General features: G+C 30.9%; 2 protein-coding genes across 2 annotated transcripts; one reads left to right on the top strand and one right to left on the bottom strand.

Moving 5' to 3' along the window:
* The first annotated feature begins 15,276 nt into the window (after positions 1–15,276).
* On the top strand, positions 15,277–16,487 carry LOC129887754 (uncharacterized). The gene is made up of 2 exons (XM_055962968.1): positions 15,277–16,037; positions 16,164–16,487. Exons 1-2 carry the CDS (start codon positions 15,398–15,400, stop codon positions 16,394–16,396), a joined length of 873 nt encoding a protein of 290 aa, XP_055818943.1. The 5' UTR covers positions 15,277–15,397; the 3' UTR covers positions 16,397–16,487.
* A 162-nt stretch (positions 16,488–16,649) lies between these two features.
* LOC129887753 (calcium-dependent protein kinase 20-like) lies at positions 16,650–22,033 on the bottom strand. The gene is made up of 8 exons (XM_055962967.1): positions 21,021–22,033; positions 19,850–20,252; positions 18,948–19,091; positions 18,695–18,847; positions 18,406–18,521; positions 18,054–18,221; positions 17,055–17,279; positions 16,650–16,916 (listed from the first exon to the last, which is right to left on the bottom strand). The coding sequence occupies exons 1-8, from the start codon at positions 21,492–21,494 to the stop codon at positions 16,836–16,838; spliced, it is 1,764 nt and encodes a 587-aa protein (XP_055818942.1). The 5' UTR covers positions 21,495–22,033; the 3' UTR covers positions 16,650–16,835.
* Between the last annotated feature and the right edge of the window lie 1,260 nt (positions 22,034–23,293).

Raw genomic sequence — 23,293 nt, 5'->3', positions numbered from 1 at the left:
ATTAATCAAAAATTGAAATATTACCATTCAAAATCTTTGGTGATAATTAGGTACTTAATTGTCCTAACACTGTCACTAGTTAATGATCTTGTTATTTTCTTTGCTTTCTTTTTTTATAAAACTATAAACTATATATCATCAAAACTTTTCTCGTCTAAGGTCAAAATAATTTTTCTATCCCATAAAAACTGACGTAAGATCTGTCTATATTTTATACTTTTAATATGTCACTTATCAAAAAAAAAAAAATTTAATAGATATGATGTTCCCTATACTAACTATTGTAACCAACATGAGTTGTGTGCAGTGATGAGATTGTTTCACCCTTAATCAGAGGTCTTTTGTTCGAGTCTTGGAAATAGAGAAAATCTTGTTGAGAGTGTCATTCCGAATGGGCCTGCAGTGCGCGATCCAAATTTAATCGGAGCTCCACGAACTCTAAACATCGGGTGGGAAACCAAAAAAAAAATGTATTTTTTGTCTATTATTAGTACATATTGAGTACAAATTATGTACAATATGATGCACCTATATATCGCCTAGCTATTTATGTGCATTCGTATTGGACATGTTTCATCCTATTATCACTAAGCAAGAATGTCCTTGTCCAAAGGTGTTAAGTCTCCCTCTATCAATTTTATTTGTCTTTCTGATTCGTTTATTTAAAAAAAAATGTCATTTTTTTAAATTGAAAAATAAGGCAATTACCTTAGATTACTCATTTTACAATAAATGATACTTTATTGGTTTAAGTTATGTGAAGGTGTTTGACTAAGTATGATTTTTTTAAAAAAAATAATTAAAGTTTGTAGTCTAAAATAAATTATAAAAATTTTCCGTGGCGATAAATCATCTTACTATAAGGGTAAAACAAAAAGTATAAAACTAAATATTACTAAATATAAAAAATGTTATTTTTAGAAAAAAAATGTCATATAAATTGAAACAAACAGAATATATGATTTATAGCAATATAAATATCACTAACTCATTTTAGACTATAGAAATTTTGAAGTTTCATTCTTTCTTAAAATTCATGTACAATTAAATATCGCCATATAAATTGAGATAAACACATTATTGAGATGTTATGTTTATTGCTCTTTCTTGAGGCTATCACAATAATTAAAATTTGAATATTTGATTTATGAGAGAAATTATCGAAGGACAGAGTTGGTCTCTAGGATTTGTTTGTGATATAATTTTGAATATAGAAAGTAAATAATCGATTAATAATTATTTTTTAAAATTGGATATGGTGTTAAATATTTGTTCTTAAATTTTATGTTTGTGTCATTGTTTTAATTTATTTATTTTTGCATTAATGAAATTTAACCTTATTAGGGTAAGCACAATGCCGCATTTTTAATCAAACGGTAGAAAAGGACAGAGAAAAAATCAATAGAAATTTGTCAATACATAACCCATAGGCCAATTGTCCCATTCACATATTACCTTGCTACAAGGGCAAAAGAGTTTCTGGGTTTTTTTTTTTTTTTTTTTGGGGGGGGGGGGGGGTTGTGGGGTGGAGGTGGGGGGTGTTTTCAATTATGAACATTATTACTTAGAGACTTGAAATTTTTTGTTGTATAGAGTTTGTAGTCGGATGAATATGATTTCGTCACTTAACTAGTGATAATTAGATTTAAATCTCAAAAATAAAAAAAATTATATGAAAATGTTTTACCTTCTAACATGTCTTAAGCAAGGATGTGGATACAGTATTCAAACACTGAATTTATTTAAACACAATATTTTTGATATAACACATAAATTTGTTTATATATATTTATCAAAAATTGTGATAAATAATAAGTCTGAATTCATAAGTTTTAGAATTACAAATTCAATATTAAGAATCTTAAAAATTGAATTCGTAGTGTTTATATTCTGCATCCATTTATGATATTAAACGAGGTGAATTTATATCAACTGTAACTTTAAAATAAATATCAAATAAAAATTAAAAAAAAATCTTTTTTATTTATGTGTATTGTGTGAAGAATCATAATATTGGATAGACATGTATGCTATCAAATATTATGATTCTTCTTAAAATGAATATATTGAAGTGCAAGTTTCTCATTTTCTTTTCTTATTTCATCATGATCGTTGTTATTATTGTTGTCATTATTAATCTCCTAATTAAATGCCTTGGTGAAAAAAAATGCTTTATTATTTGTTGAGAAATTAATATAAATAATTATTTATTAAAATAATATTAATAAATATATTTATTTGATGATAAATATAATTATTTTTAATTGGCAATATATAAGATTTTCTCTTATAATTTGTCTCTCAATAAGCTTCCTTTAACATAATATTCGATTAAATGACTCTTAGCATTAAAATTTCGTTATCAGAATATGAAAAGAAAAATTATTCGATCAAATGACTCTTGTCATTAAAATATTCTCTTGTATTTGATACGATAAAAGTCATATTTTGTAGAACTTTTTTTTTATAAAAAGTAATATTCTATTGTTTAACTAGCAGAAAATATTTTCATTATCAGAATATGTAACAAAATATATTTTCTCACTTATAGACGGAAGTCATTTTCGTTTCATTTCATCCAACTAATATTGAAATAATAATAATTATTAATTTTTAATATTAATAATGAAGAAAAAATCATAGTACTATTTTATAAACTTATTAATAGAAAGGTAAAAATGTCATTTTACAAGAAGCAACAAGGAAAAAGTTATGTTTTGATGTATGAGTGGCTATAAGCATTTTCCTTTTTTTCTTTTTTCTCTTCCTACAATAGGTGGAGTTGGGTGCAATGGCGGAGTCACCTTGTGATTAGGGATTTATTCGAATTTTTTTTGATAGAAAATTATATTATTTATATATGATTAAATTATATTGTTTTGTTTCATTTTTTTCGGATTCTGCGCATAGTGAAAGCTTTAGTGCACCAAACTGCCCTTTATATAATAGATGTCAAATCTCTTTCAATTAATTTATGAGTATATTTTTTCAGATTTTAAATCTCTTAATCAAGATTCTGGCTCTGCTGCGGATGGAGTTGGTGGATGGGGGTGTTGGGTGTGGGGTTGGTGATAGTGGGAGGTGGATTAGGACAAAGTGACCCTTAAAAGGACAGTTTTGCTGGTTTTGATAAGACATTTGTCTACTTGTCTTTGCTTGGGTGGTATGGTTGGTAACCACATAGTCAATCCTATGTGACACGTGTCGCCCAAGACATCTCATCCACTTGGTCTTAGTTCTCTAAAATTAATGTTTTAAGATAAGATAATCTTTTTATTATTATTTATCTTATTATTATTATTATAAAAAAAAAGGACAATTCGATGCATAAAGCTCCTGCTATGTGCAGATTTTGGGAAAGGGCCCAATCACAAAGATCTATTGTAATAATGATAAAATATTTTAAAAAGTGTATATACTTTTTTATTTCCCTTTAAATTAGGTCTTTCTTCTCTTTCAAAATTTATTGACTCAATTAATTTAAATTCACGTAATATAAAATTCATTTTAGTGGAAAACACTCTTAACCAAAATTTTCATATTCCCAAAGCTGGACTTCAGACAACTAATTAAGAATAAAGGCGAATATTATATTATAGGTTTAGTTTTCTAAAATTTCAATAAACATTAGATTTAAACCAATTAAGTTTTAAATTCTAAATTTGAATATTATATTATAGATTTAGTTTTCTAAAATTTCAATAAACACTAGATTTAAACCAATTAAATTTTAAATTCTAAATTTATCTTTATTTAAGAATTAAGGAATCTCATCTATACACTATATTCCATTTAATATTATCATCATATAATTGTGGGAATGTGTGTTTAGTATTTTCTGTATATATGTATTTATAGTAGTAATCCATTTAAGTTTAGACTTTAGAGAATATTTATATTTATACTTTAGAGAAACAAATAATATCTAGAAGTGAGAGGAATTGCACACTTCAGAGTATCAAAATAAATAAATAAATAATAATAATAATAATAATAATAATAATAATAATAATAATGGAAATTTTGCAATAACAATCAGATAAGGTAAATAAAGACGTGTGAATCTATATAATCGATTTCAATTTATTTACGATTGAAGAGATATTGTGGCAATCAGACAAGTAATTTATTTGATTAAACTTCTAAAAAATTGTTTATTTTATAAAAATATTTTTTATCAGTAAGGATTAATATTCCAAAAATGTAGGTGGAAAGTTTTTTTTTTTTTTTTTTAGCTTTATGTACCAAATTACCTTATAATATTATTGATTTTATACCATTGGATAGATTATTATTTTTTTCATTTTTCATTTTGTTTGGATATGTCTTTCAGTCACACAAAACTCTCATAACATTTTTTCCTTATTCAGATATTATAATAATTTATTTCTACTTGTTCCATATACTTTATCTAGTATTAAATATCATTCTATTGAAACACTAAATTTAGATATATAAAATGACACATATAAAAGAGGGAATAATAACAACTAGAACAATTATTGTGCATCAATTTCAAACGTCCTCCGGAAATAAAATCGCATTTGAAAGTAAGAGGAAGTGTTATATTCACAAATAAAACCTCCAAATTCAAATTAATCAAGCTTTAAATAAATTAAATGTCCGACGGAAAAACTCAAACATCCTCTAAAAATAAAACTGCATTTGATAGAAAATGCTTTATTTACAAATTAAAACTTTTCGGTTTGATTTTGAATTAGTCGAGTACCAAAATAGATATCGAACAAAAAAGTTTAAATGTCCTTTGAAAATAAAGTCGCATTTGGTTGGAAGTGTTCTATTCTCAAATTAAGCGATGTGGATTCGAGTTACTTGAGTTGCAAAACAAAAGTCTGGTGAAAAAATAAATTAACTTCAACATCCTCAAAAAATAAAATTATATTTGACAGAAACCGCTTAATTCACAAATTGAAAAATTTAGCCCGAATTTAAATTATTCGAACTCTAAAATAGATGTCATACGAAAAAATTCAAAGGTCCTCTTGAATCTTGATAATAAGGTCAAATTTTGTAGAAAACACTCTAGTCCGAAAACTTATATTTTCCACGTGACTTTAAATTAATTGAACTTCAAAATAAACTTAGGATGAAAAACTCAAATGCCCTCTGAAAATAAAGTCCCACATTCAACAAAATAACGCTCTATTCACAAATTAAAAAAAAAATCTGCATGAATACGAATTACTCGAGCCACAAAGCAAATGTAAGATGAAAAAACTCAAACGTCTTTTAAAAGTAAATTATTATTTGATAAGAAACGTTTATTCTTGAATTAATTTTTTTTTATAAATTTAAATTTAAATTAATCGAGCTTAAAAAAAAATTTAATTCAAGAGCGTTTAAATCGAAAAAGAGGGGGCGGTGCCGGCCAAAAGAGGGAAAAGCACGTGACTAAGACCGCACTGCATGGCAGACAGTGGAAGCCAGTGTGGCTAGTGACATTATTATTAGTTTATTTCGTTAGCCCATTTTTTATTCGATGTTCGATACTTATGTTAAATTTAATTAAAAAATTAAAATTTTTATTAATTTTTTTATATGGAAATAAACATTTTTTACAAAGATGATTTTATATTCAGAATTTGATTTGAAATTTCTAATTAGAAAATGAACCTTTGATTGTCACTTTTACTTTCTGAATTTCAACTTATTCGACTTTTTTTTTTAATCTGTCTTATAAAGAAATGTGTTCTTCTTTTCTTTGTTTTATAATTTTTTTTATTTGAATATTTTATATTGTATATTTAGAATCACAAAATTAAATAATATTTTAATATTTTGATAACTAATGTCGTCAAAGAAATTGATGTGAGTATCGTTGCATCGCCTTCGATAACTTTTTTTGCTTTGTAGCTATGGCTCTTATCCTTTCTAAGTGATTTGTAAGTCTTTTTTAGTTTAAAAATATTCTTTATTTTTATAAACGGCATATAAAATCAAAATCAGACAAAAGAAACGAAATAGAAATCAAATGAAAAGTTTTTCAAATTTTTTCATTTGGTTATATATATGCCACGTGTTAGAGTGACCACAGCACATGTTAGGCTGTCAAAGTGGCTAAATTTGCAACATTTGGCATGTAGAATCATTTTGGGACCTCTCCAATGACCTAATTAATGAATTATATCACGTATCTTTTATGATTTGCTTCTTATTTATTAATTAAAAAGAACGTTTTTGTTTCTTACTTTACAATTGTCTTCCTTCTTTTTTTTTAACATGGAAAATGACACTTAGCTTTTAGCATTTACTATTTTTCTAAAAATTTATGGTTCGGGCAAGGTAAGGGTGGCCTCGGCGGAAGACAAAATGCGGAAAATGTAATTGAGATGGTTTGGGCATGTGAAGAAGAGAGACACAGATGCCCCAGTGAGGAGGTGTGAGAGGTTGGTGATTGATGGCTGTAGAAGAGGTAGGGGTAGGCCGAAGAAGTATTGGGGAGATGTGATTAGACAGGACATGACGCAGTTACAGCTTACCGAGGACATGACTTTAGATAGGAGGGTGTGGAAGACCACATTAGGGTCGAAAGCTAGTACATAATCTCGTTATTCTTCCCTATTCGTAGGCGCATGAACGCATTACAATTTCTTATGCTCTCATTTTTTGCTATTTCTGTTATTATTTATTACTTTTCGTACTTCGATTATTCTATTTTATCTGTGCCGCTTTCGTTATTTATTTTCCTATATCGCTTTGAATTTCTTAACCTTATCTGACCCTTTTTTATGCTTTTATTAAGCCGAGGGTCTCTTGGAAACAGTCATCCTACCTTGGTAGGAGTAAAGTCTGCATACACTCTACCCTCCCCAAACCTCACGTTGTGGAATTTCACTGGATTGTTGTTGTTGTATGGTTCGTTTTGTTTCAATTTATCTGATGATATTTCACGCGATATGAAATTTGAGAGAGAAAAAAATTAAAACTTTTCATTTTAAAAAATAAGGCATAAATCATTTTATAGGTAAATAAAAATATTAAAATTAAATTATTGTCAAATATAAAAATATGAAATTCTTTTAAACTTACCGAATAAAAAATAATATTATATAAATAAATTATTGGATTGATTTTGAGTTTGAGTTCTAAAATAAAAAAATTGTTGAAAATACCACTATTCATAAATAGATTCTCGCAAATTCAACTTTAATTGAACTTCTATGAATTTTGGAAAGAAAAAAAAACACTATTGATACTATATAATATCTTTGAACTAAAGTTGGTGGCATATTCAATATTATCTATTATGTTATTATTATACAAGTGGCAAATCAGTTGGTGCTACTTTCTGTCTAACTGTGTTGTATATTTGTCAAACGCAAGAAGCGTAATCGGATTCAAATATTTGAAAGTTATAAATAAAAATATTAAATAAATAGATTTGATTTAATTTAATTTAATTAATTAAACAAATAAGTTATTAATAGGAACTCGCCTCGACAATGTTTGGGATGAAATAGAATGTGTCAAAATAAGCTAAACAATACTCTCTCCGTTCTTATTTACTTGTCAATTATTTTCTAATTTAATTTTTTCTTTTTTACTCGTCAATTTTAACAAATCAAGAAAATACATTTTTTTTTCTTTCTATTGTACCCTCAATTTATTAATATTGAGTTAATGTCTTTGAAAAATGTAACGAATAAATACGTTTAAAACTCTATTAATTAATAGGGGTAAAATGGTAAACTCATTATATCAATTATTATTTTCTTAATAGATATGCCAAGTCAAAATTTGACAAATAAAAAGAAACGAAAGAAGTAAGTAATTATAGCTCAATTACCTTACTAAGTATTTATTTTTTCTTATAATTTGCTTAAGGATCAATTGAGCAATTTATCAATTCAATTTTTAGATAGATTTAGTTTAGCGATCAAAATAATCTGAGTTAATATATGAATGAATTAATAATCCATTCAAACTTGACGGATGAACATATTATATTTGTGCTAATTTTACCCCTAGTTATAGGTGTATCATTATAGTTATAGAGTCGTGATTTTTATTAAGATATTTAAAATGTAAAAAAATAAACATATTAAGAAGTTAAAAAGTTTTATATTTATTATATATATAAAAAATACTAAAAATTATCTTATACATATTATATAATTTTTCAACTGTTACCTCAATCCTGACTTTCGAGGTTCATAAAGTCTATACCACGATAAGTTTTAAATTTATAAAATAGTTTAGAGTATATTTTAAAGTTAATATATGTTAATTCAAATAAATATTATGGACTATTATAAACTGTTTGTTTAAATTCAATAAATCAAATATAAATTTAATAGGAGGTTAGATTTTCTCCAGTTAGACAATTGATTTGAGATTTAAATGATGATGAACTCTGGAATATATTATTTTTATCCTAAAGATCTAGAATGGTGTTACTTGTAAAATAACGTGATAGGTCAAGTTAAATAAAAAAATCATTAGAATTATGACACATGTTAAATAATATGACATATTTGGTCAAATTAAAAACTAATAAATTTGCGCCACCTGTATAAATGACATGTTCCATCCAATCAAGTACAATTTTATCATTACGCCAATCTAATTGATTGGTGATTCAATTCAAAAAAAAAGAAGTAGTTTTCACATTATTATATAACTTTTCTCTTCTAAACATAGCTCGAAAAATACACCAGAATTTATAATAAGAAACAAGAAATTACTCGTAGATCAAAAAGTTGCAAATTTCTTTATAAACCACAAGCCTTTTCTACATACAAATTTTAAATACTCGAAGATTAAGAATGAAATAAAGCAAACACCAAAGTTGTTCAAGATCATTTGTGGAATAATTATCATTCTTGACTGTTATTCTCGAATTAAAAATATAAAAATATTTACCACTCTATTATAACTCTCAATGATTTTGACATATGTCTAATATTGTATTAAAGGCTGTTGAAAATTATATTAATTATTACAATTGAGTTCAAATTTGGTATCCTAGAATTTAATGTCTATCATTTTCTTTGATAGTATAAATGTTTGACTAAAATCATATGATATTCAATATAGTTCCAACAAATTGGGAATTCTCAAGTGTGAGAAAATTGACAATGTCCAACTAAACACACTAGTTTATTCACATTGAGAATATCCTTGAATAAATACATTCAATTTTAATTTTGAGTTATTATTTCTCAAGGAAAAATCATATCTGAATTTTTTTCATTGCATATCAAGTAATTAAAATGTGTTTTAATGAATAATAATATAAGATAATTGAACCAAGTAGAGAAAAAATGTCAATTGAATAAAATCACTTATAATCAAAATTATGAGGACATTTATTCTTTCTCTTACGGCATATTCGATTAATACAAATTCACATCGTAAAAAAGTTTACTATGGGATATTTGCTTGTCCCAATCGAAAAAGACTATTTTCAACAATTAAATTCAAAATTCTGATTAAAAAAGAATAAATTATTACCATTTTACCACATCCTATGATGATTATATAAATAAATATATTTTTTAATTAAAGACTTGAATTTAGAGAAACATTTTATCAATTATTGTTATTGTTTAGGTTTGTTTACGATTACCTATTTCTTCCCATAAGACTCTTTACCTCCCAAGTTATTCACTAAAAAAATTAGAAATTAGTGATGGATCAGATAGCTTTTTATCATTAAATAATAATTATTTATTGCTAATATTATTTAATGAATAGATTAGCAATGAATTATCTAATGATTCTTTAGCTATAAGTTGTTTAATTAGCAGACATATTAACAATAAATTTCATAGCTAATTTTAATTCTTTTTTTAGTCTGTATATATATCATGGAGGTAAGCAGGAGCCACCTTATACGCTAAGCGCATTCCTTCGTTAAAAAGTTATATTGTTTATGCAGGTTAAAATTTAAAATTTTGTGTATAAATATATGTTGACTTCTTTTATTTTTTTAATGTGTGTCTATTTTTTAAGAGCAGGTTAAAATTTAAAATTTTGTATATAAATATATGTTGACTTCCTTTATTTTTTTAACGTATATCTATTTTTTAATATTTTGATAATTTTCGATAAAATTTCTGACTCCGTCGTAAATCAAGCTTACTTGAAACATTTCCACCAAAAACAAAAATAATGTAAAAGGTAGGCAATCAAGAAAGAAGAGAATAATATTTTTCAAACTATGACAACTATATATCACCTAAGAAATAGTGGCTTAATTGGCTTCAATGAAATGGACATTACAGATGACACATGAAATACTAAAATGGCCAAACAAAAAAAAAATAGTTTCCTTAAATACCATTATTATAATTTACAAAAATAAATAAATAATGAAACAGACAAATAAAGATTAATTACTTGTTGAGCTTTTGATGTGCTATATCAAGAAAAAGGTAAAACAATGTAGAGCTAATTATTTTCTTTTTCTTTCCTTTGTGTATATAAATTCTAACAAAGAAAATTACAAGTGGTCCTTAACAATATATACAACAATAACATACCCAGTAAAATCTCATAAGTAGAGTTTGAAAAGGGTAAGATATACGCAGACCTTACCACTATCTTATTGAGATAGAAAGGTTGTTTTCGAAAGACCCTTGGCTCAAAAATCACAGTCTCAGACAAGAGAGAAAAATAATATATATAGCATAATGGCAAAAAAAAAAGCGATGCAAATTTTACAAGATAAGAACAATAACGATAGAAAAGTAATGTGATAATCAAACGTAATAACAACATAACTATAAAGACACACCTAGATCTACGGCCCCCCTAAACCGACACACGGCAAGACACTATTCTATTCCAACTAGCCTTCTACCCTAATACGTGACCTCCACTCATTTCTATCTAAGGTCATGTCCTCGGTGATATGGAGTAACGCCATATTTTGTCTAATCACCTCTCTCTAATACTTTTTCGGTCTACCCCTACCCCTCCGCATTACCCCCAACTCCAACCGCTTGCACCTCTTAACTGAGGCGTCAACACCCCTCCTCTGCACATGTCCAAACTATCGCAGTCTCGCTTCTCTCATCTTGTCTGTCACAAATGTCACTCCCACCTTCTCCTGAGTAACCTTATTCCTAATTTTATTACTCCTAGTGTGTCCACACATTCATCTTAGCATCCTCATCTCCGCAACATACATCTTCTGAACATGAGAGTTCTTTACTAGCCAACACTCCACTCCATATAACAACACTGGTCTAACCACCATTCTGTAAAATTTACCTTTAAGTTTAGGTGGTACTTTCTAATCACACAGAACTCTAGAGGCAAGCCTCCATTTCATCCACACTGCTTCAATGTGGTGCATGACATCATCATCGATGTTCCACTACTCTGGATGATGGATCCAAGATATTTAAAGCTTTCTGTCTTAGGGATAGGTTGAGTGGCAAGCCTCACTTCCGTGCCCTCTTAATTCATCGCAACACTAAATTTGCACTCCAAGTATTCTATTTTGGTCCTGCTCAATCTGAACCCTTTGGACTTCAGCGTTTGTCTCCAAACCTTCAACCTATCATTAACTCTGTCTCGAGTCTCATCAATCAAAACTATGTCGTCCGCAAATAGTGTACACCATAGAACCTCCTCCTGAATAGACCGTATCAGCTCATCCATCACCAATGCAAAAAGAAAAGGAATCCCTGATGTAGTCCCATCTCAACTGAAAAATGCTCCGAGTCACCTCCCACCATCCTAACCCGAGTCTTGGCTCCAGCATACATATCATTTATCCCCCTAATATACACCATGGGGATACCTTTAGCCTCTAGACACCTCCAAAAAACATCCCACAGAACTTTGTCATAAGTCTTTTCAAGGTCAATGAACACCATATGTAGATCTCTTTTTCCTTCTCTAAATTTCTCCACCAGTCTCCGCATAAGATGGATTGCTTCAGTAGTTGACCGCCTCGCATGAATCCGAACTAGTTCCCTGAGATTGACACTCTTCTCCTTACCCTCATCTTCACCACCTATCTCAACTGAAAAATGCTCCGAGTCACCTCCCACCATCCTAATCCGAGTCTTGGCTCCAGCATACATATTGTTTATCCCCCTAATATACACCATGGGAATACCTTTAGCCTCTAGACACCTCCAGAGAACATCCCTCGGAACTTTGTCATAAGTCTTTTCAAGGTCAATGAACACCATATGTAGATCTCTTTTTCCTTCTCTAAATTTCTCCACCAGTCTCCGCATAGAGATGGATTGCTTCAGTAGTTGATCGCCTCGACATGAATCCGAACTAGTTCTCTGAGATTGACACTCTTCTCCTTACCCTCATCTCCACCACTCTCTCCCAAATCTTCATACTGTGGCTTAGCAATTTGATACCCCTGTAATTATTACAGTTTTGATTATTACTCTTGTTCTTGTACAATGGAATCATAGTACTCCACCTCCATTAATCGAGCATCTTAGTAGTCTTCAAAATAACATTAAACAACTTAGTTAACCATTCCAAACCTGCCTTGTCAGTGCTCTTCCAAAAGTTCACTGGAATCTCATCGTGCCCGGTCTCTCTCCCCTTCCTCATCCTGTTAATTGTATGTCTAACCTCCTCAACCCTAAAACACCCGTAGTACCCAAATTCTCGAAGACTACGAGAGTATTCCAAATCACACAATACAATATCTCTGTCTCATTTTTAATTTAAGAGTCTGTGGAAGTAAGATTGCCATCTTTGCTTGATAGAGGTCTTATCCACTGACACTTCACCTTCCTCGTTCTTGACGCACTTTACTACATCCAAGTCTTGGTCTTTTCTCTCTCGCTTTAGCGAGCCTTTACAATCTCTTATCCCTACCTTTTTATCCTAACTCGACATATAGGCATTCAAAAGTTGTCGTCTTAGCACTGGTGACCGCCGACTTCGCTTCCGTCTTCACCTTTTTATAGATATCTTTAAGCCTACTCTTCTTCTCCTAGTTCACGCACTTCAACCACTCCGTATAGGCAACTTTATTGACTTTCACTTTGCCTTTCTTTATTTTTTACGTGTATCTATTTTTTTAATATTTTAATAATCCTCGATAAAATTCCTAACCTCGCCACAGTCAGGTAAGTCGGGAAAATGAGGTAAAAGAGATATTTGAGAGTGGAATGAAGAATAGGGGATTTCTATTTCTTTTTCCTTTTTTTTTGTTATAAAGATTTAATTAGAGGTTAATTATGAAGAGATGGGGTTGAATTAGAATATTTAAAAGTTTAGGATAAAAATTAAAGATCAAAAACTTTTAATAAAACCCTAAATTTCATTCAATCCCCCCCATTTTTTTAAACGTTGTTCTCCTCTCCTCTCTTCTCTTCTCTTTTCTTTTCTCCAATTCTTTCTCCTTTATTCATTTTCTCTGTTCTCCTCTTCTCTATTCTCTTTTCTTTTTCCAATTTTTTCTCCTTTATTCGATTTTATCTATTCTCCTCTCCTCTCTTCTCTTTTCTTTTCTTTTTCCCAATTTTTTCACTCCGATTTGATTGTGAAAATTATAAAAACAAATTGAAAAGAGAAGAGAAGAAAGGAGAGGATATGTTGTTTATATAAACAGGAGTTGTTCAAGCAACCAAGAGATGTTATTTAAACAACCCTAAGTTGTTTAGTTCAAACAACAGAAGTTGTTTAAACAACCAAAAATTGTTTAAACAATCAAAAGTTGTTTAGTTCAAACAACCAGAAGATATTTAAACAACCCTAAGTTGTTTATGTGTTTTTTATGATTCTTTAGTTAAAACAATGAGAATATTTTAAATATCAGCTAGTTGTTTGGAGAAATATGAAAATATTTGCTAATTATTTTGGAGATCGAGATATGAAAATATTTGTTAGTTGTTTAGGCAAATGTTTAAACATCTGCTAGTTGTTTGGAGACGATGATGACGTGGAGGAGAGGAGGTTGGGGGAGGATGGGGCTAAGGGGTGGATGAGGGGCAGAAAAAAAAAGAGGTTTTTTTTTGTAAATTAAAAAAAAATTGTGGGTTCTTAAAATATATGTTATTATCACTAATTAATGAAGAATCCCTTTTACCTAATTTTTAAAACTTATATCCTAAATTCTCAAATAAATAATTCAAAATTCTCTTTTAATTCCAAGCCCCAGGTAAGTCGAGCTTTACTTATAAATATTTCCACCGAAAACTACAATAATGAAAAACGTAGGCAATCAAGAAAGAAGAGTACTATTTTTCAAACTATGACAACTATACATCACCTCAGAAATAGTGGCTTAATTGGCTTCAATGAAATGGACATTACAGATGACACATGAATTACTAAAATGGCCAAACAAAAAAAAGGAGTTTCCTTAAATACCATTATTATAATTTACAAAAAAAAAAAAAAATCAAACAAACAAATAAAGATTAATTACTTCTTGAGCTTTTGATGTGCTATATCAAGAAAAAGGTTAAAACAATGTAGAGCTAATTATTTTCTTTTTCTTTCCCTTGTGTATATAAATTCTAACAAAAGAAAATTACAAGTGGTCCTTAACAATGTAGAGCTAATTAGGCACTCCATCCGTTCCATATTAGATGGACTATTTCTATTTTATAAGGTGATTAAAACATTAATAATAAATTGATCAAATTTATTACTTTGCCCTTTGCTTATATTAATTAGTCTCTTAAAAACAATGGATTTTCAAAATTTATTTAAACTTCCAAAACATATTAATTATAAGGGTAAAATGAGAAAAAATTTAATCAATTTATCTTGATTTAGTAAGTGATCAAGTAATATAAGACAAATATTTTTCGTAAGATGTCCATCTAATATGGGAGGTATAATACATAAATTGGACCCTTAACTTGACTTTGAATTATAAGTTTGACCTTTAACTTTGATAGTGCACACGTAGACACTTAAACTATCCAATATTTAAACAAAAAAAATACTCGAATCCTACCTGGCAAAATGAGTGAAAAACACTCAAGTTACGCGCGTCAGAGGTAAAATTAAGGGCAATATTCGAGTGTTTTTTTGTTTAAGTGTTGGATAGTTAAAATGTCTACTTGTATACTATCAAAGTTAAATGTTATTTTTAAAATCCACGTATATTTATTTTAATTAGGTGGCAATCACTGAGTGGCTCAGTAATCCACGTCGGAGTGTCTACTTATCACGCGTTCGAGCTGCAATATTCGAATATTTTTTTATTTAAGTATTAGATAGTTAAAATTTCTACTTATTCACTATCAAAATTATTATTAAAAATCAAGTTAAGAATCTTATTTATTTATTTACGTATCAGGGAAGGGAGTACAAGTAGAAGTAGCTGTTGTGATTACTACTAGGCCAAATGGCAAAACCTAAGCCATGTATATGAGAATTCTCAAATATTCATGTTCAACCAAGAAGCAGTTGAGTTTAATTATCTTAATCCATGGCTATTCATTGCAATTTTAATCCATACTTGTTCACCTGCAGACCTACTAAATTGATACCCTCATCGCTTTTCCTGTCTTCATTTGTCCGATTCCCTGCAATTCGACCAAATTTTTATGTTGATTCAACCAAATTCAAGCTCTCTGCCTTGGTTTCTGATAAGAAAGATGATGTGGAGCCTAACGATACCTTCAGATTAACTTACTTGGAGGGGAATAGCTGGTTGTGGGAAGTTGGAGGATTGAAAATTCTGGTTGATCCAATCTTAGTGGGTAACTTGGATTTTGGAATTCCTTGGCTATATGATGCTGCTAAAAAAGTGTTGAAGAATTTTCAGCTCGATGACCTTCCAGTAATCGATTGCTTACTGATTACACAAAGCCTCGATGATCATTGTCATCTCAAAACATTAAACCCTCTCTCACGGAAATTCCCAAATTTAAGAGTTATAGCAACTCCAAATGCTAAAACACTACTGGATCCTCTTTTCAGCAATGTCATCTACTTGGAACCTGATCAGGATTCTGAAATTGAAGTGAGCGATGGCTTCCAGGTTAAAATTAAGGCTACTGCAGGGCCAATTCTTGGTCCTCCTTGGAAGAGACCTGAGAATGGGTATATTGTTACTTCTCCAAAAGGTGTTCTTACTCTTTACTATGAACCTCATTGTGTCTATAACAAGAGATTCTTAGAGAAAGAAAAGGCAGACATTGTTATAACTCCTGTTATAAAGCAACTTCTACCAAATTTTACATTGGTTTCAGGGCAAGAAGATGCAGTTCAACTTGTAAAATGCCTTTCTGCAAAGTTTGTTGTGCCGATGAAGAATGGTGACCTCGATTGCAAAGGATTTCTTGCTCGTATTGTTCAATCTCAAGGAACAATTGAATCATTCAAACAACTTTTGTTAAAGGAACTACCAGATGTAAAGGTACTACAACCTACTCCTGGAGAACCACTCGATATTTCAGTAACTGACACAGCGAAGATGTGTTGAGATGTCTATTTTACTTACTAGCTGTAGTAACGTTTGAGTGTTTGTTTATATATTACGCATTCCATATAAGTAAGAAGTTCAAAGTTCTTAACTGCTTTCTCATAACCAAACAAACACTGAAATTTATCAAATGGACAGGTAAGCATAAATCTAAATAAGTGAAGTTATGAAAATTAATTTCCAAAGAAGTGAAAAAAGAGGAGAAATATACAAATAAAAGATACAAAATGGGAATGCTAATAAGCAAGAAAAACTAGCCTTCCTCTCTCCAATTTCCTGACTAATCTTTACATGTATGTATAATGATAATATACAGTGAAAGTTGCTCTTGTTCATGTACTTATGGGGATGATAAATACGAGTACGTAGCTGATGTACACGCGTAGTATGATTTTATCAAAGGCTTTTCGGGCTTTTAACGTCTCTAAATTGCCAAAGCTTACATTCTTCTGCTCCCCATCTCGCCAAAACTGGTGTCTTGCATCATTGCTACAAATTCATTGTAATCGATGCGTCCATCCTGAAATATCGATAAGGGTACATAACATTTGAGTTTGAGAGACGATATTTGAAGAAATTCTACGTTCCTAGGCTTAACGTTGCACGATTCTGCAAAGATATCAGAAGAAATTCAAAGAACAAGGACATAGGGACGTACATTATCTTGATCAACTTCACGCATAAGTTCTTCGATGGGAATATTGCTCATCCCGAACTTCTCACAAGCTTGTTGGAGCTCATCCTTCGTGATGTACCCGCTACCATCTTGATCAAAATAAGAAAAAGCAGCATACATGTGATCTTCCTTCTGAATTTTATTTAGATGGAGCATAGCCGCTATAAACTCGCCGTAGTCAATGGTACCACTATTATCAGTATCTGCCTGCAATTGCACAAAGAAGCTTGTTTGAGAATGTATCAAACCAGAATAAGAAATATTCAACATTTTCCTAGTATCATAACCATAACCCAGTGTACTTGTGTTCAAACCGTCGCAATCTTTACCTACATGACCATTTAGATTCCCCTTATAAAGATTTGTTGTTCTCCCGGAACCAAGGTGTCCATATCCTCCCAAAACAGAAGCTAAAGCTAAGATTAGGAATGAGTATAAGTGTGCAACCATCTCATGTAAAAGCAGAACACACTCTTAATCAATTAGATTATGTCTCAACGATATGATAAGATATGGTATTTATCTTGAAGGAAGAATATATACTTGACTAGGCACCCCAATACACACAGGTTTTTTGGGGCATTGGTCGAGTCTACCGCTTAAGTTCTCGTATTATGACCTAGTTTCGATTCCTAACTCTAGCAACAACAACAACATATCCAGTGAAATCCCACAAGTGGAATTTGGGGAGGGTAAAGTGTACGCAGACCTTACCACTACCTCATGGAGGTAGAGAGACTGTTTCCGATATTCCTAACTCTAGCAATACCTCAAATTTTCTAATACTGAGCAACAACTTTTCTTTCTCGTTCATATATTTGAACGTCAAGTTCTCTTCGGACTACAATGTAAGAAAATTACAAGATGATAAGAAAGAGTGGTGTAAATTCTATTTCAAGGCATCTATGATTTATGTAAACATCATCTTTTTCATGTCAGGAATAAAAGTTCATAAACAAAATAGCGAAATTATTTACTTACAGCTTGCATTAAACTAGTTATTTCTGAATCCTTCAGATCGGCACCTACTCTTTCCAAACCCTTCTTCAGTTCCTCCAACGTAATATTTCCACTATTATCGGTATCTATCATTTTGAACATTTCCTTGAGTCCTGCAATTTCCTCTGCAGACAGACTTTCAGCAATAACCTATAAATAACGAAGGGATTGGTCAGCGACAATATTTATTAGAAACTAGTATTAGTTAGGGGATCACAATGTTCAAAGGCTATGTTGTTCGGACACTTCAAAATTGCCACTGGGTGAAGGATCCAACATCTTTGGAGAGTTGGAGCAACGTAGTGCAAAGGTCGTAAGAATTAGAATAACTTACTCTAACTGCTATCTTTTTTAATTTGTTCATTGCAGAAAATTGATTGAGACGGGTCAGAACAGCAGAATCAAGAGGTTTATCTGGAGCTACACCGCCAACATGGACCCATGGGTGACCTGAGATAATAAGAACATCCTTTATTTAGATAATAATTTCATAAGTACGTATGCAAACGCAATGACCATATAATACAAAGAAGAAAGGATGAGAAGTATCATAGCTAAACATTAAGTAAAACACGACGATGCCATGAACATATAGGATCAGATTTGTGAATATTGAATCTTACAAAGGACTTCATGGGCTGTCAGCCGCTTTTTCGGATCTCTTACAAGCATCTTTCTAACAAGATCTTTTGCACTTTCTGATATAGACGGCCAAGGTTCTGATACAAAGTCAAGTTCCCCTTTTAGAACCTGTTCAAATATTCCTTGCTCCGTCTCTGATTCATAACAACACCATACATGTAAGATGGACATAATCATATTAGCTTCGACAATGATATAATCAAATTAAAAAGGAAGAGATTGACGAGATCTGACCTTCCCAGAAGGGGGGAACTCCACTTAGTAAAATATAAATTATCACTCCTGCACTCCAAATATCACATTCTTGACCATAATGCTTCCGCAAGACTTCTGGGGCAACATAATAAGGGCTTCCGACAACATCAGTGAACATTTCACCTGGGGGCACAGAACTTTTTTTCTTGATCAGGTATCAGAAAGTCAGATAATGAAACACCTAGAAGAAATAGCGGGCAACAACAAAGAATTACTCTGCAAGAAGAACAACTACTGCCTACAACAAGCATTCAACAAACATCCTTGAGATTTCACATCCATTTTAAAATAGGCTTAATGTGAATAAACAATAAAAGTACAAACAAAGAAAAGAATAGCATGTTCCTTGTCTAAGTTGCTCGTACTCGGGTGGGGGTGTCTAATACGGGTGTGGATCTAGAGGTCATGATCTGAACTTTAAGATTCCGAGGTACAGATACGGGTGTGGGGATTCAGCTAAAATAATTCAAATATTTGAAAATAGAGTTATATTTCTTAGAAACAACCTGATCAGCTTATAAAAACGACAAACATGAGCTGACCACCTTCCAGGTATGCTTTTGCGTTTGTCATTAAGGAGCCTTATGCCTAAAACATAACCAAAACTTTCAAAACAGCGTAAAGCTTTATCCTTTATAGGCACGTCTATAGTCCATCCATTGGATAAAAGAACAATGCTGGATGTCGTGTTGTTGGAAGAGAGTTCATCTAAACTAAGTGAAGTGTTGGGAAGTGCTCATGATGTTTTGCTCAAGTAAAGTATTATTAGAAATTGGTGACTTGTTGACATAAAAGAGATCATAAACATTTATGGGAAGTACCGAATAGATGAAAAAAGTAATAAGCTAGATCGACACCACTTTTAAAGAAAAATGGACTACCTGGCTTGAAGAACACTGATAACCCAAAGTCAATTGTCTTCAAGGATGAATCCTCATCCTGATTGACAAAAAGAAAGTTCTCGGGTTTTAGGTCTCTATGCATGACGCCCATGGAATGGCATGCTTCCACGACACCTACAATTACTCTAGCAAGTTCAGCTGCCTTCTTCTCACTGTAATGTCCTCTCTGTAAAATCCTATCGAAAAGCTCCCCACCCGCACAAAGCTCCATCACGACATGTACTTCAACAGCATCCTCATAAGCCCCTACTATTTGTACCACGCTAGGATGCCCTGCCAAGTGGTGCATAATCTGAATCTCCCTTCTTACATCCTCCACATCCTCCTCAGTATTCAACTTCCTTTTAGCAATGGACTTACACGCCAATTCCTTTCCATGTACCTGTTAGTATATTTTTTGAAGAGAGATGCAAAAAACAAAATTGAAAACATGAATGAAAATCAGTCACTTATGTTTCATTAACTATAGGGCTTTTTAAATAACCACATAAACAAAACAGTAAACTCCTCCTGCAACTAAAGCATTAAACTCTTACTACGACTAACAACTTGCTCGGATGGTTGTTACATATCATTTCATGACACATTGTATCGTATTGTATTCATGTTTTGTATTTAATTGATGTATACAACGTTTGGATAGATTGTATCATTTTCCATCGTTATATAATGTCACACATCAACAATCTGAATGAATATGATACAATACAATAGGTAACAACCATCCAAACAAGCTGTAAGAAACTGAATATTCTAGTAAATCAAATACTATTAGATACTTCTTACAACTAAACAATTAATTACAACAACGTAGCCAGTATAGTCCCACAAGTGGGGTCAAGGGATGGTATTGTATACGAGAACTTAACCCTACCGTGGGAGGTAGAGAGGTTGTTTCTGATAGACCCTCAACTCAAGAAAATAACAGGAGTGAAAAAATCAAGACAAAATACTACACAAAACATGACAAAGCATATTGAGGGAAGAGTAACTATAACAAAATAATACGATAAACAAATTACAAGGGGCAATATATAGTAAGCGAAATCAAAGGAACAAGAACCTACAAGAGTAATACTATGACTATTAGTACGGAAGGATAAACGAGACTACAGTTATTAGCAGTAAAAGATGCTACATTCAGCATTACCTTGTCCACACATAAATACGTCGTCCCGAATTGACCTTGTCCAAGCTTCCTCCCTAAGCTACAAATCTCCTTCAAATTTCCAGTCTTTCTTCCCAAAACAGAGTCGATTTTAAGCCCTATGCTCGATACTCGCCTAACATGATTAGGCTTATTCTGTTTCACACCCTCCACTGGCTTATTATTAACATTTGATGAGTTCTTCTCATTGTTACCACCACCATACTCAGTAGTATCATCTCCACTACTAATCTTAAGGTGTGGGGGTGGGTTACTCTGAGTACCACCACATCTATTACTGTCATTTGCTTTCGACGACGAACCCATTGATGAATTTTCTTGGGTTTTGTGGGAATTTGAATCACCTTTATTTGGGAGAGGCAAATGTTCTGGTTGCCTTGTTTTCCAAACAGCTGCTGTTACTGATTGCAAGAACCCATTGTTGCCTAATTTGGGTCCTATACATGTATTCCCCATTCTCTCTTCTTTCAATCAAATCCTTTTTACCTCTTCGAGGTAGTGTAAGCTCTACGACTCTACGTACACTCTACCCTCCTTGAACCACGCTTTTAGGACTATACTGGATTTGTTGTTGTTGTTCTTTCAATCAAATCCTTACATTTTCTTTAATTCCCAAAAAAAAAAAAATCAAGAAACCTATAATCTTTTGCCCCAAAAAAGTTAAATACTACCCCTCAATTCAAGAACCCTAATTTCAAGAATTTTTTTCTCTTTCAATAAAAATAAAAAAAACTATAATCTTTTGCCCCAAAAAATTTAATACTAACAAAAAAAATCTCTTTCAAGGACCTATAATCTTTTGCCCCAAAAAAATTATTCAAGAACCCTAAATTCAAGAAGAAGAAAAAATTCTCTTCCAATCAAAATCCTTTCTTTTTTCTCTTTAATTCCCAAAAACCCTTTCAAGAATCTATAATTGTTTGCCCCCAAAAATTAAAAAAATCCACTAAATTGAAGAACCCTAAATTTCAGATTCCTTAGAATCTGAAATTCAAGAATTCATCATTAAAGATGAGCTCTTTTTTTAAGAAAACAAACAGAGAATTGAAAATTCGGGAAAAAAAATTAAAAATAAATAAGGGATTTACAGAAATTAGGGGAAATATTATGGAAAATATTTGGGGGAATAAAATTAGGAAATGTAAGGTGGTAAAATGGATTGTTTGATTTTTGCAAAAGGGTACTTTCATGCATGCATGATTTACGTAAATTTTGTTATTATTATTATTATTATTCAAAATGTGCACTTTAGCCTTCAAAATTCGTGAAAAAGATTATCGTAAAACATACACCTAAATTATCATTTTTTTTACAAGTTTCATTATCTATTATTCTATTTACTTACTTAAATTATCACGCATTTTGTATAAAACACATTTCAAACAAAGTGGTTATCAAACAACAGATAAAAAATAAAAATAATATTATATGTGTTTTTTTATCATTAACTCTTTCTTGAATTTCTAGCCAAAAAGTGAACATTTTGAAGGGAAAAAAATGAGTATTTCGTTTGAATATATACAATCCTTGTAGTTTTTTCTAATAAGTATAAACCTCGATCCTTTTGGTTATATAATTAATAGAAAGAAAGTATATATGAAAATTTACTACAACAAAAATAGCTTTTAACATTAATAAATATGCATATTAATAAAAAGTATTAAAACATTAACCAGCATTAGTTAATTATCATTGGATCCAATGTCGTTATATGCTTTAGGGACATTTACAAAGAGTGTTAATAGTTGCCTCTAAAAAAAACATATTTAGCCGCAATTTAGTAATTATCGCTAAAGATCATTTTTTGGTGTAGTGTGTGAATATAACATTAAGTGATTTCCTATATTTCGAAAAATATAAACCTCTTTCTCGAATATTTATGTGAAAAATTTAAACTTAAAATACTAATTCCTTCTTTCAGATGAAATCTATATATTCAAGTTTCAACAAACTCCGATCAAAATAGTAGATAAATTGAAATATATCTTCTAGAATTATTACATTAATAAAGACAAAATACTTAAAGACCCTTTAAACTTGTCGCATTTTATTCAAATTTCTTCTAAAAATTATATTAGTCTTAATTACTTTCCTGAACTTGACTATTTGATGTGCCATAGCACTAACTCTGTATTCTTTTCCTCGAGTTGGCAGATATGGTGCCCATGTCAAGTCTTTCTAGGACATTTCAGTTATGTGCACATAATTATTAGAACTTATGCGCCATCCTGGCTTTTCGCTCCTCTCCAACCAGT

Source organism: Solanum dulcamara, chromosome 4 (genome assembly GCF_947179165.1).
Source record: "Solanum dulcamara chromosome 4, daSolDulc1.2, whole genome shotgun sequence".
NCBI classification, from domain to species: domain Eukaryota; kingdom Viridiplantae; phylum Streptophyta; class Magnoliopsida; order Solanales; family Solanaceae; genus Solanum; species Solanum dulcamara.
This window is presented reverse-complemented; position numbering and strand designations above follow the sequence as displayed.